Source organism: Chamaea fasciata, unplaced genomic scaffold, assembly GCF_029207755.1.
Source record: "Chamaea fasciata isolate MVZ Bird 193981 ecotype frontalis unplaced genomic scaffold, bChaFas1.0.hap1 SCAF_2, whole genome shotgun sequence".
Lineage (NCBI taxonomy): Eukaryota > Metazoa > Chordata > Aves > Passeriformes > Sylviidae > Chamaea > Chamaea fasciata.
In genome coordinates this window covers 16,491,266-16,503,413 of record NW_027094087.1, presented here as the reverse complement: position 1 = coordinate 16,503,413, position 12,148 = coordinate 16,491,266, and the positions used below count along the sequence as shown (strand labels likewise).

Below are 12,148 nucleotides of genomic sequence, written 5' to 3'. Positions count from 1 at the left end.
TGCTGGACACTGGGGGGCCCAGCTAGGCCCCACTCCACCATCCTTGGGGAGCCCATGGATGCTTCCCCAGGGGCGAGGGGAGATGTGGGGCAGGGGGGAGGGGCGTGGGATGCCGATCACGTATCCCCAGGTGCAGGCGACACAGAGCACAGGGGACACGGAGTGCTGGGGACACTAGGCACGTTCAGAGGGCTCGGGGACATGGCGGCACAGGACCCCTCAACACACATCAAGGTCCAGGTGAGGGTCCCCGTGCGGTGGCGTCGCGCCACGTCGCCGGGGCCGGGGGCGGCTCCCGGTGAGTCACGGCGCTGCCTCTCGCTCCTCCCCGGGCCGCGGTCATAAAGCCCGAGCGCAGCCGCCCCGTGTGTGAACCACGGGCTTTCCGTATGTACGGGAGCGGTAGGCGAACAGCCTTGGGGGGCACCAGCCGCGACTTGAGGGACCCCGGGAGGAGGATGCTGGGGGGTACGTGACTATCCCAGACTCGGGAGGTGCTGGGCGGATACGACGGTATGGGATCGCCGACTTGGGGAGTCCTGGGGGGAGCATGCTGGGGGTACCGTGGCCAGCTGGGAGGATGCTGAGAGGACAGGACCATCCCAGGCTCAGGGAATGCTGCGGGAACCACCCCAGCACTGAGCTCCATTTTTGTCTGCAGAGCCCCGGGGACACCCTGCCTGGATCCTCCTGCTCTGCTGGAGCCTGGCCACTTGCTGCACAGGTAAGTAGGGGTTGCTGGGGGACCGGGGAGCCTAAGCCCTGGGCTCTATGCCCCTCAAGAGGCCTGTTCAGGGGTCCGGGAAGACCCTGCCTCCTCACCCACTATAAAAATGTGGGGTCTCGAGGTCACTCTTACCTCCCACCTCACCCCGCTCTGCTCCCCCAGGCGCCATGGCCTTGCAGCCGCCCAGCATCACCATCCTGCGGGTGCCAGCAGAGCTCCCCCGCCCAGGTGAGAGACCCTCGGGGCCATGGCATGGACTAAGGGTGTGGAGGCTGCAGTGGGGGTCAGTTCCTCCAGCAGACACAAGGTGAATCCTCCACCCACAGCCAAGATTTCGAGGTGCTGATGAGGTGTGGGAATTTACCACTTAGTTGGGGAGGGGGGCTGTGCCTGGGGGGCACTGGGGACCCTTGCAGCCCCCCTGACCTTCACGCCCCCTCCGGCTGCAGGCGAGAGCATGACTGTGTCATGCGAGGCATTGAGTGGGCTTCCAGAGTTCACACTGCTCTACTGGCTGGAGAACGGCTTCTTCGTGGAGAGCCTGCACCCAGACGGGGCTGTGCATGAGGGGACAGTGCAGTGAGTATGGGGACAGGGGGCCTGGGGGGCAGTGACAGCGGGGCAGCCCTGGTTGGGGCAGGGCCTCTGGGTCTGCCCATCGGCAGTGGGCACTGATTGGTCCCCGCTGGGTCCACAGAGAGGAGCTGCAGGGCTCGGGGTTGGCCCTGCACCGTGATCTGCACTTCAGGTCCTTCGACAGCCAGCACCTGCACACCAACTTCACCTGCGTGGTGCTCAGTCCCCTTGGTGTCGACACCAGGGAGGTGCAATGGCCGTCCCCAGCACTGGCCCCTGTCACTGGGAAGAGTGGGGGCCTGGGCTGAGACAGGGGAGCAACTCTCATGCTGGGTGAGCGCCCTGCAGTGCAGCTCCTTGCTCTGACAGCCCCACACCACTGCACACACGTGACACCTCCAGGGAGGCCTGTCTCTGTGACCTGCTTTGTGGACTACATGGCCCCACATGTGCTGGCCCCACTGCAGCTGGGGCTGCTGGTGCCCCAAGCCGAGTCAGGAGCGCTGCCTGGGCTGGAACCAGCCCTGCCCATAGCAGGCTCTGGGACCCCAGAGTTTATTAAAGTACATCAAGGCTACCCAGTGTCACCTGCATCCTGGGGATGGTACTGGCCAGGGGTAGAGGGCACCTGTGGGCTGAGGAGGGAGGGAGGGAGGGAGAGGAGGTAGCCCTGGTGCCTGTGAAGGGCAGGATCCACTCCTGACCCCCTTCCTGCCTGGCAAAGAGCTAGAGAGCCACAGTCAGTCCCAGTTCTGCCCAGGGAATACCTGGCAAAATGGCTGTGCCCTGCTTGGGAGGAGAGGGTGGATGGAGAAGCCCTGCGGCCCAGGCACCCCAGAATATGGGCCTATCACATCCCTCTCTGCACCTGGGGGGGTTGGGACTGTTCCTCAGCATGGCATTGCTGAGTCCCATCTGCTGCTCCATCGGGCAGCCCCCATAATCATCCTGTGCTGGCAGGGCCCCTGTTGTTGGGTGCCAGCCCCCTTCTTGCTACCTCAGGTGCTTGTGGGGGCTGTGACCCCCCTGGACTGTGGGACAGGCTGGGGAACAGATCCCAAGCCCCCTGAGCAACTCCTGGGCTATGGACTTCACATTTCAGGATGCTCAAAATGTGGGAGGGATAGGGATGGGAGGGGATGGAGAAGCCTCCAGATGCAGCCGCCATGAGTTGCCCTCAACCCAGGGAGCCACAGGAGTCCCCTGGGGACACCCCAGTCCCACAGTAACTCTTGGGAGCCAGGGGAAGGCAAGCAGTGGAGCAGCCACCTGGGCAGGGACCTGCCCAAGGCAACCCTGCTGCACCCCCTAGCCCAGCCTCCATTCCTGGGAAAGCCTCTCACAGACCCTACACACAGCTGCATCCTGACACCACAGCTGCCACTCAGCAAAGGCCTCTTCTAGGCTCAGCCAATGTCCTGGGGGCAGTAGCACTATGGCCAGGCTGAGCTGTCCCCGTGAAACTGGTGGCTCCATCCCGGACCCCTTCTCCTTGCTGCAGTGTGATGGCAGCAGCACACTTCTCACTGCACAGCATGGCACCCAGCCCTGCCATGCCGTGCCATGTCACGCCATGCTGCGTCATGCCATGCCACACTGCATCACACTTTGCTGCGCACAGACCCCACTGCAAACCACAGGTCAGAGCAACTCAGAGATGCACAAGGGTGTCTGCCCATGGCACACCCCCTCACAACCAAGATCGAGACCTCCCTGTCCTGGCAGAACTGATGGGACAGAACCATTCCCTGCCAATGTCCCCATGGCCCAGCAGTGGAAGAGACTGTCCTGTGGGGACATCACCTCTCACAAAATCACAGTTGTAGGTGCTGGGCACAGTCAGAAACAGCTGGAAGAGGGCGATGTTAGCAACCTCAAACATCTGGAAAAACAGGATGAGGACCTCCTTGTCCTCATGGAACAGGTCCTTGGTAGGGACACTGTAGCAGGCAGGTCCCCATCATGAAGATGACATCCCAGTTGAAGGGCAGGGTGCCCATTTTCCAGTGGGAGGTGGAGGTGGAGCAGCCAACATGGATGGGTTGGTGGCACTGAAATGTTCTCATGGACACAGTAGCAGCTAAGAAGGTGGGGGCCATGTCCAACATCATCTCCTTGATGAGGTGGAGGTCTTGCTGGTGTGGGGGCTGCCAGTGGCGAGGGTCCTGGCCAGCAGATGCTCCATGGCAGGCAGAGCCACCCTGAGGGAAGCCTCCAGATGCTGCAGTGCTGCAGACAGGGAAGCAACTAGTTGCTCCACAAGTGGCTGGGGAACTGTAGCAGCAGGAGCAAAGTCAGATCAGGGAGTGTGGTGGGGCCTTGGAGGGGCTGCTGAGAGACACAGGGCAGGCTGGGGGAAAGCACCCCAGCTGCATCACAAGGCAGAGCCCCTCCTCACCACACGTCCCAGCACTGACCCAGACCAGCTGATACCTGCACCAGCTGAGACCTGCCCTGCTCTGTCACCCACCAGGAGCAAGCCCTCTGGAATCCCAGCCAGCAGCATGTGGTGATCTTATGGATGCATGGGTGCAGGGTGCTCCTGACCTGGGATACAGTGCTTGCCCCAGTCCCAATCCTGCTGAGGACAGCATAGGCTGTGGCTCAGGTCAGCAGCAATACCTCTCCTTGGGGACCCAGGTCTGCACAGCAGAGCACAGCACACTTGGAGGTTCAGAGACAAAGCAAGGGGACCATGGGACCAATGCTCATGACACTGGGATGGCAGTTTGAAGCTAGGCCCCCAGTCTCATTTCCAAGCCAAAGTGAACCCCCAAGACTTTATCATTTATGTGGCTCAGCCACCTCTTACTCCTCCTATGCTGACAGCAGCAACATGGCCATGCTCACCCATCACCCCCACATACTGGCAGGGTTCGTGTCCATCAGGAGCAGGGTCCTCCCCAGATGAGGGGCACCATCAGCCAGCAGGGAGATGGACAGCAACCAGGTATGGGAGGGATCTGTAGCAATGGAGAACAAAGACATGGACCCCCTTGTGCATGCAAAGGAAATTGCTTTATTGTAGGAAACACCTTTCTTATTTACCTTTAGTTTCCACCAGACGTAACCAAAACTTAACAGAAGAAGAGCTCCCATTGGCTGCTCAGCTGCAATCTGCTGTCCATGTGTCTCACCATGCAATCAGCTTCCCGTTCACAATGTTCCACGTCTCTCCCCACAACTGCCTCTCACCCCACAACTGACCTCTGATTGCACAGCCTGCTGCTGTGCCCTGCCACAGGGCTTTCTGTTAAGCATAACCATTAATAACTTTAACAAGCACAACCCCATATCTCATACATATCTATGGGTGATGAGGGGTAAGGGCAATGAGAGCTGGAGGTGCTGGGGACACAGAGGTGGAGGGGCCCTGGGGCTCACTGGGATGGCACACAAAGGATTTGCTGTAGTGGGGGAAGTGCAAGCAGCACTATCCCTGGCTGAGGGCAGGAATCCTGCTGGGGGAACCCTGGTGAGGAGAAGGACACACTGTCCCCTTGGGGTACCTGGGATGAGGAGTAGGCTCTGGTGTGAGGAGAGTCTGGATAGGGCAGCCCTGGAGGCCAAGGAAGAAGGGAAAGTAAAACCACAGGGCTCCTGTGCTCGCCTTACTGTAAATTAGTTTGGTTTTCATTAGCAGCTGCTTCTGCTTACTGTGACCTGTGGATGTGTCCATGTGGAAGCAGGACACCCCAAAGCATCGGTGACCGTGGCTATGTCCATGCTGCAGCAGGAGCACCTTGAAGGGAATGTTGCCCAAGGATAAGACCACACCAGAGAAGGTACACCTTGAAGCATCTGTGGCTGTGGTGGAGGTCATGCTGGAACACCTCGAAGTGTGTGGCCATGCATAAACCCCCAACAGAGCAGGTACACCCCTGGTAGCACTGCTGCCATGCAAAAGGCGAAACTAGAGCAGGTATATGCCCCATCCCTGGAAAGGTTCAATGTTGTATGGGGCCTGGAGAGCAACCTGGTCCAGTGGAAAGTGTCCCTGCTCATGGCAAGGGGTTGGGACAAGATCAGCATTAATGTCCCTCCCAACCCAAACCATTCTGTGATTCTATAATTTGATGAACATTTGTGGACATTTTATAAGTATTTTGTGGATATTTCATAAGAGTGGTCCATAGACTAAGGGAGTGATATCTGTGCATGATAGCTAAGGGTGGAAAGGGGCTGGTGGGTATTGGATACCACAGAACCTGAGCAGGATATACATGGCATAGAATAAGGGATGGATAATGTACTGTGTTGGGAAGAGGAGAAGTTCCATTTCTTCCCTGGGGCTGTGGTTTGGATTTTTGCTGGAGGGAGCATTGATAAACCAGGGATATTTCAGTCAATGCAGAGCATCAAGGCCTTTGGTGCTCCTCATGCTGCCCCACCAGTGAGAAGGATGGGGGTGTGAAAGGAGTTGAAAAGGGACATGACCAGGACATTGGACCCCAGCTGACCCCAGGCATATTCCCAACCACAGGTTGTCATCATCAGCAGTAAAACTGGGGGAGGTTGGTCTGGGAGTTCACTGCTCAGGGTAGAAACAGGAAAGTTGTACAGACAAATCCCCGGCTTTAAGCCAGGGGTCACTAACAAAATTTTGGAGGTTTTGATCATGGCATGGTTTAGATGATAATATGCCTACTGATGACAGGCTGGGTATACCTGTTTCAGAGGGAAAAGGATCTTTGTGCAGGAGTTAGTAGGGCATGTTGAGTGAGCCTTAAATTGGATTTGAAGGGGGAAGGGCATAAAAAACAGGTCACTTGAGATAACGTCTGGGAGTGGCTTGACACTGTTCTAAGGATGGTGTGTTAGTGAGGTTGTTCAGGCTACCATCTCAGTAGACACAGGAAATGGAGATCCATGAAGCAGCAAGAGTGCAAGTGTAATTGATGTGCTAGAAATCATGGAAGCTCCTAAGAATGGTCACACAGGAAATGTAGCTTCTCTCCCCAAGAAGGCATTGGGATTGATAACCCAACTGAAGTGCATCTGCCCCAGTGTGCAGCATGGGCAGCAAACAGAAGATCCTGGAAGGCATGGTGCAGGAGGAAAACTATGGCATAGTTGCCATCACAAAGACATGGGATGACTGGCACCACTGGAATGGTGCAATGGGTGGTGGTGAACTCTTCAGAAGGGACAGGCAAGGAATAAGATGTGCTGGGATAGTCCAGTTACGTGAGTGAGTGTTTTGACTGTCTAGTGCTTGACAGTGGTGATGCAAGTGTCAAGGGTTGGTGGGTAAGAACTGTGGGGAAGGCAAACAGGGCAGATATCCAGGTGGGAGTTGGCTGCAGATCACCCAACCAAGGACCAAGAGGCAGAAAGAAGTCTCATGATGGCCAGCCCTTGTCTTCATGATGGCTTTAACTCACTAGATATCTGCTGAAAATACAATCCAGCAGAGAGAAGAGTTCAGGAGGTTCCTAGAGTGTGTGGAAGAGATGTTCCTGACACAGCTGGCGAGGGGGAAGCTAGGGAAGGCACCTGCTGGACGTGCTGTTTGTGAGGAGAGAAGGACTACTGCATGTTACTATGGTGGGAGGCCATCCTGGGAACAGTGATCTTGAAAGGATAGAGTTTTGGATTCTTGGAGCAGTAAGGAGGGGAGTTAGCGGCATTGCCACCTTGGACTCCCTGAGAGCAGACTTTGGCCTGTTCAAGGGCCTGGTTGACAGAGTCCCTTGGGAGACTGTCCTGAAGGGCAAAGGAGACCAACCCAGGAAGGCTGGACATGCTGTAAGAAGGAATCTTCAGGGCACAGGAGCAGGCTATGCTGAAAGAAGAGCCAGAGGGAGAAGAATTTTGTCTGGAACTCAGAGTAAAAAGGAGAGTTTATGACATTTTAAAGAAGGGGCAGCAAGTCAGGAAACCAACAAGGATATTGTGAGGTCATGCAGAGAGAAAACAAGAGTGGAAACTCATGTGGCCACTGCTGTAAAAGACAATAAAATAAATGTTTCTGTAAGTACATTAACCACAAAACGAGGGCTAAGGAGAATCTCCTTTATTGGATGGCTGGGGAAACCTAGAGACAAAGAATGAGGAAAAGTCTCAGGTACCTCAAAAGATGATGGAGCAGACCATCCTGAATCCCATCATGTGGCACATGCAGAACAACCAGGGATCAGGCCCAGCCTACAGGGTTTGTGAAAGGCAAGTCCTGCTTGACCAACCTGGCATCTGTGACAAGATGACCTGCTCAGTGGGTGAGTAAAAGGCTGTGGATTGTCTACCTAGGGTTTAGTAAAGCCTTTGACACCATTTCCCACAGCTTTCTGGAGAAACTGTCTGCTCATGGCTTGGACAGGTGCACTGTTTGCTAGGAAAAAAAATGGCTGGATGTCCAGGCCCTGAATGGCACCCTAACGCCTCCTGACTTTGGCCAAATGTTCTTACTGTGGTACCAGTATCGGCCATTCCCAGAAGAACCTGGAGCATGTAAAGGCCAGGCATTATTTTTGAAAAAGCAGCAAATATCTTTTCATTTGAATCACAGCAAATCTTAGTCTTTGTTCCTTACATGTGCCCTACTAGAATGCCTTTGCTCCACAGCACGTTGCCTCATGATTTTTTTAGCTGCATTTCCTTGTGAAGCTGCTTATGAGTTCTTGCAAATAATCTCACTGCTTATTCAGGACAGTTAGTCCCAGGCTAGCAGCAGAAATTCTAGCATTCAGAAGGTACTCTGCTGTGAAAACAGGAATGTAAAACATGCCACAAAGGTGGTGTTTTCCATCCTGGATCATGGAGAAGCATACACAGTGTTTGAACAGTTGAGAGCCAGTTGTGCCTCTGCTAAGCTATGACTGAAAATTTCATAGAATCACAGAATATCCTGATTTGGAAGAGACCCACAGGGATCATTGTTTCCAGTTCCTGGCCCTGCACAGAACATTCCAACAATCCTACCCTGTGCCTGGGAGCATTGTCCAAATGCTTGTTAAGTTCTAGTAGCCTTGAGGCCGTAACCACTGCCATGGGGAGTCTATTCACTGCCCAACCACTCTCTGGGGGGAGAACCTTTTCCTATTTTCCAGCCTAAACCTCCCCTGATACATCTTCAGGCTATTCCCTCAGGTCCTGTCCCTGGTCACAGAGAGCAGAGATCAGTGCCTGCCTCTCTGCTCCCTCTCATGAGGAAGCTGCAGATTGCTATGAGGTTTCCCCTCACAGTCTCCTCTTCTCCAGGCTGGACAAGCGAGGTGACCTCTGTCATTCCTCTTATGGCTTTCCAGTTACTCCCTCCAGTCGGCTGAGCAGGCTTTCCAAGTCTGTCTAAAGTTCTGTTTTAAACCTCCACCCAAAGTCCCCAGGAAGCAGGCAGAGCAGAGTATGTCCCATGGGGACAGTCAAAGGGCTTCTCAGGTGGATGGCTAGCACAGAGCCATGAGGTGGGCAAGGCACCAGAGGTCCTGCACAGCAGGTTGGCCAACCCCCTCTAAACAATAGCCAAGCACTCTGGCTCCCCTCCCAGAGTGAGCAGGGAGCTGGCTAGCACCTCTAAGCATTCCCAGGTGAGCCCTTTGTGCCTGTCAGTGTGGTACAGGTGGCATTAATGGTCGAGGCAGACTTTGGACCACCCTCCTGGCTGGTGAAGGAATGCCATGGGGGGTGCTGGCCCATGAAAACATAAAAGGGCAGGACTGAGTGATAGAGGAGGCACTGCTGCTTGCCCTGCAGACTGATCCTACACCCAGCCACAGCTGAGAAGTTCAGCCAAGCAGGAAACTGGCCATCCAGAGAAAGTCACTGTTTTGGCTCTAAAGGAGGGGGATAAATAAGACAAATATTTAATAGATTGTATGTTTATAAATGAGGCCGTTTCTCTCTCTTTCCGGTAACTCTTCCTAGCAGGTATTTGTGTTTCAAATCTGTTGCTTTGTAATGGAGGTGAAATAACAGAATCTGCAAAATTTGCCTTTCATATGTTGCAATTGTTTATTACACTATACCTTTATGCCTAAGGTAATAATAGTTCTATGAATGATAACCACAAAGAAAGGTGGAGAGATTTTGCTCCATTTTGCAAAGACTCCTTTAGGCAAATCTTAAAAGGGGACAGGAATTTTCATGGGAATTATTCCAGCTGACAGGATTTGAGACCTTTTGTTCAGTTAAAACTGCCTTGAGAAGAGCATTAGAAGAGAAAGCTCAAGGAAGGAGCATCTAGGATCTGTTTTATTCTGCCATTTAAATTATAAATAAAGTCAATGATACATGCTATAAATGATTAGAGCCAATTTCCAAAATCAAAGATTTATTTAACAAATTTGAAAAGCAATTTCGGGAAACGCCACGATAAATCAGGACAACATCAATTGAATGTTGGGTGGACAATCCGGGAGCAGCAAAGGGTGCTTCTCCAGAGTACTGCCCACAAATTCGGGGTCTCGGGGTAGGTGTTTTATACCATTTTTCTACCCTAAGGCGAAAACAAGACGGTAACAAAGAACCCGAAGAACATGACATCATGTACATAACATAATCATTGAAATGTCTGGTGTCCGCAAGAGATATCTGAAAGAGTTTCCTGAGATATTGAAAAGACGTCTGAATGAAAAGTCTCCGAATCTTCTGTCAGAAGGTTTCTGCCACCCGCTGCCCAGATGGATATCGGATCTCCTGATGAACTGTGAAGATGTGGTCAGCCCATGCTTAATGGGCTGTTTCCTGGTTATCTCTCTGGCAGATGTCGAGGTAACACCTTTGGACTGTGAAAAGACTGTGGTATGCAAAGAGATACCCTGGAACTGTTTCCAGGAATTCAGGGGTTTTTACATTCCACTGCAAAGTTTTAATACACACAATTTTAATCCACGAATTTAATACTATGTATCTATTACAATACAGTAAGGACAAACTAAACTAAATATAGTATCTCTATGTAGCTCTGGAGTCTCAATGGCAATGACAACATCCACGATCTGAGTGAACAGAGCTGAGATATCTGGCCCCAAGGTGCCCTGCTCCAGAGTTTCAGTCTCCAGCTGCTTAGTGACCATTAATATTTCATACCAGTTTTTTGATCATGCAGCTTTCTGCTCTCACTTTTTTCCCCCCTATTTTAGGATCTGAACAATAGAAAATTAAGTGCTACAATAGACGGTAATTTTCAGCATCGTGTTTTGGGATCTGTTGAGGGTTAGGTTTGTTCCTTCTTTCTCTAAAGAATTTTTTCCCCATAAGTTACCAAGGAGACCAAGTGTTGGATACTTGAGAGTACTTAACCGAAACAAAGAGGTGGACAAAGGTGGAAAGGAGAAGATAATGCAGGTAAAAGACAGAGCTTAAAGCAGCTTCGGGCTCTTCTTTTTCCAGCCTTCGGGGAGAGAGAGAACAGCTGTTGCTGGCTGGAAGAGTTTCACTGTGGCCAAAAGGATCCAGTCCTGGGAAATCTACTATCACCGGTTCGGCCTGAATCCTGAGTTTTCTCTGCCACCCGCGGGAGCTGGGCTGGTTCTGCCTCGCCTTCGGCTTCTTTGGCGCTGCTCCTCTTGCTACAGTGTGACCCTGCACCCCCTGCGCTGCCAGGACATCCTGCCCCTGCCTTCCGAGACACCCTGCCATCCCAGCTACCAGCCCGGGACTTTTCCACTGTTTCAGCTTGGTGCTCTGAGGATCCTGCAGGGACACCGAAACCAAACTGCCCTGGGTTTTGTGAAACAAAGCCCTCAAGGTTCTTGGTACTGTTTTCGTTTGTTATTAATGCTGTAGTTGTTTGGTGGGGGTTTTTTTTTGGTTTTGTTTGCTTTGTATTACATACTAGTAAAGAACTGCTCTTCCTATTTCCCAAATCTTTGCCTAAGAGCCTCTGATTGTAATTTATAATTGAAAAAGAAAAAAAGGTGTGGAGGGGGGAGTTTACACTCTCCATTCCAAAAGAAACTGCAGTTGTTGTTTTTTTTTTTTAATTACCTAGCAGATACCCGTCTTCCCAAACCAAGACAGGATCAGCAGATCTTTAGTTTCATGTAACATTCACCTTGAACTTTTGTCCAGGTCACGTTAGAAAGGGTACTGGGAAATAACCAAAGTTGCAGTCAAGCTTTCTTTCCTAAAGTTCACTCAGTGTAAGTGCCCTTGGTCCAGGGAGTAGTTGGTTTGGCATAAAAAAATGAAAATTTTAAAAAGTATTTTAAAAATAAATGTAAGTCCTTCAGTGCTGAAGTGCTCAGCTCGAGCCACCAAAGGTAGCTCTGGTGTTTGGACAGTGCTACCCATCCTAGGGACACCTGGCTTCCCAGAACAAATCTCTTTCTGAGGACACATGAATAAACAGGGCTTTCACTGTGCATACCTTTCAATTACAAAAGTACTTCTTGTATGAAAATACAATTGTGTATTTGTGAGCCTACACATTCATGCTTTATGCATGGATATACACTTACACTCAGACTTTAAATCCCAGGGAGCACAACTCCACCAATCATTCTACTTTACATCTGTGCAAATCAGTTCTCTCCTCCCATGCTGGTAAATCTTTAAAACATTTCCTTCTCACTTTTCCTTTATGTAAATGCTTGTCCTAATGCAATTCAAACGTGAGTACCCAGGTCTGTGTGTGTCTGCCTTCTCAGACAGCATGTACCATGCACACCTCCAAGCTGGAATAGCTCCAGGTATGTTCTGGCAAAGCAGCTCCTGCCACTCATCCTGATCCCCTACTCTTATTAGGAAAAGTGCAGGCTGCATGTAAAAAACACAGCATGAAAATTGCACATGCCTCCTTTCTGCTCTCTTGGGTTGGGAATAAGCAGGCTGTGACCTGCTGAGGGTGACCTTCATTGAGGGAAAAAGGGAAGTATCACCACTCCCAACTCTTTGGGAGGAGAA

General features: G+C 51.9%; 1 protein-coding gene across 3 annotated transcripts; it reads left to right on the top strand.

Moving 5' to 3' along the window:
- Nucleotides 1–107: 107 nt before the first annotated feature.
- IL18BP (interleukin 18 binding protein) lies at nt 108–11,165 on the top strand. Of its 3 annotated transcripts, none has more exons than XM_066209409.1 (5): nt 108–468; nt 662–724; nt 890–955; nt 1,177–1,306; nt 10,634–11,165. In XM_066209409.1, the coding sequence occupies exons 1-5, from the start codon at nt 390–392 to the stop codon at nt 10,731–10,733; spliced, it is 438 nt and encodes a 145-aa protein (XP_066065506.1). In that variant the 5' UTR covers nt 108–389; the 3' UTR covers nt 10,734–11,165. The 3 variants fall into 3 exon arrangements, with proteins under 3 accessions (XP_066065506.1, XP_066065491.1, XP_066065499.1); XM_066209394.1 differs by lacking the exon at nt 10,634–11,165 and adding an exon at nt 1,425–1,881; XM_066209402.1 differs by lacking the exons at nt 890–955; nt 10,634–11,165 and adding an exon at nt 1,425–1,881.
- The last annotated feature ends 983 nt before the right edge of the window (nt 11,166–12,148 follow it).

Bases quoted from the DNA above. Each gene is read 5' to 3' on its own strand.
- IL18BP (XM_066209394.1), top strand. From the start codon at position 390: ATGTACGGGAGCGGTAGGCGAACAGCCTTGGGGGGCACCAGCCGCGAC. The intron at 469-661 runs GTACGTGACTAT...TTTTGTCTGCAG, and splicing joins CGGGAGGAGGATGCTGGGGG to AGCCCCGGGGACACCCTGCC. The intron at 1,307-1,424 runs GTGAGTATGGGG...CTGGGTCCACAG, and splicing joins GTGCATGAGGGGACAGTGCA to AGAGGAGCTGCAGGGCTCGG.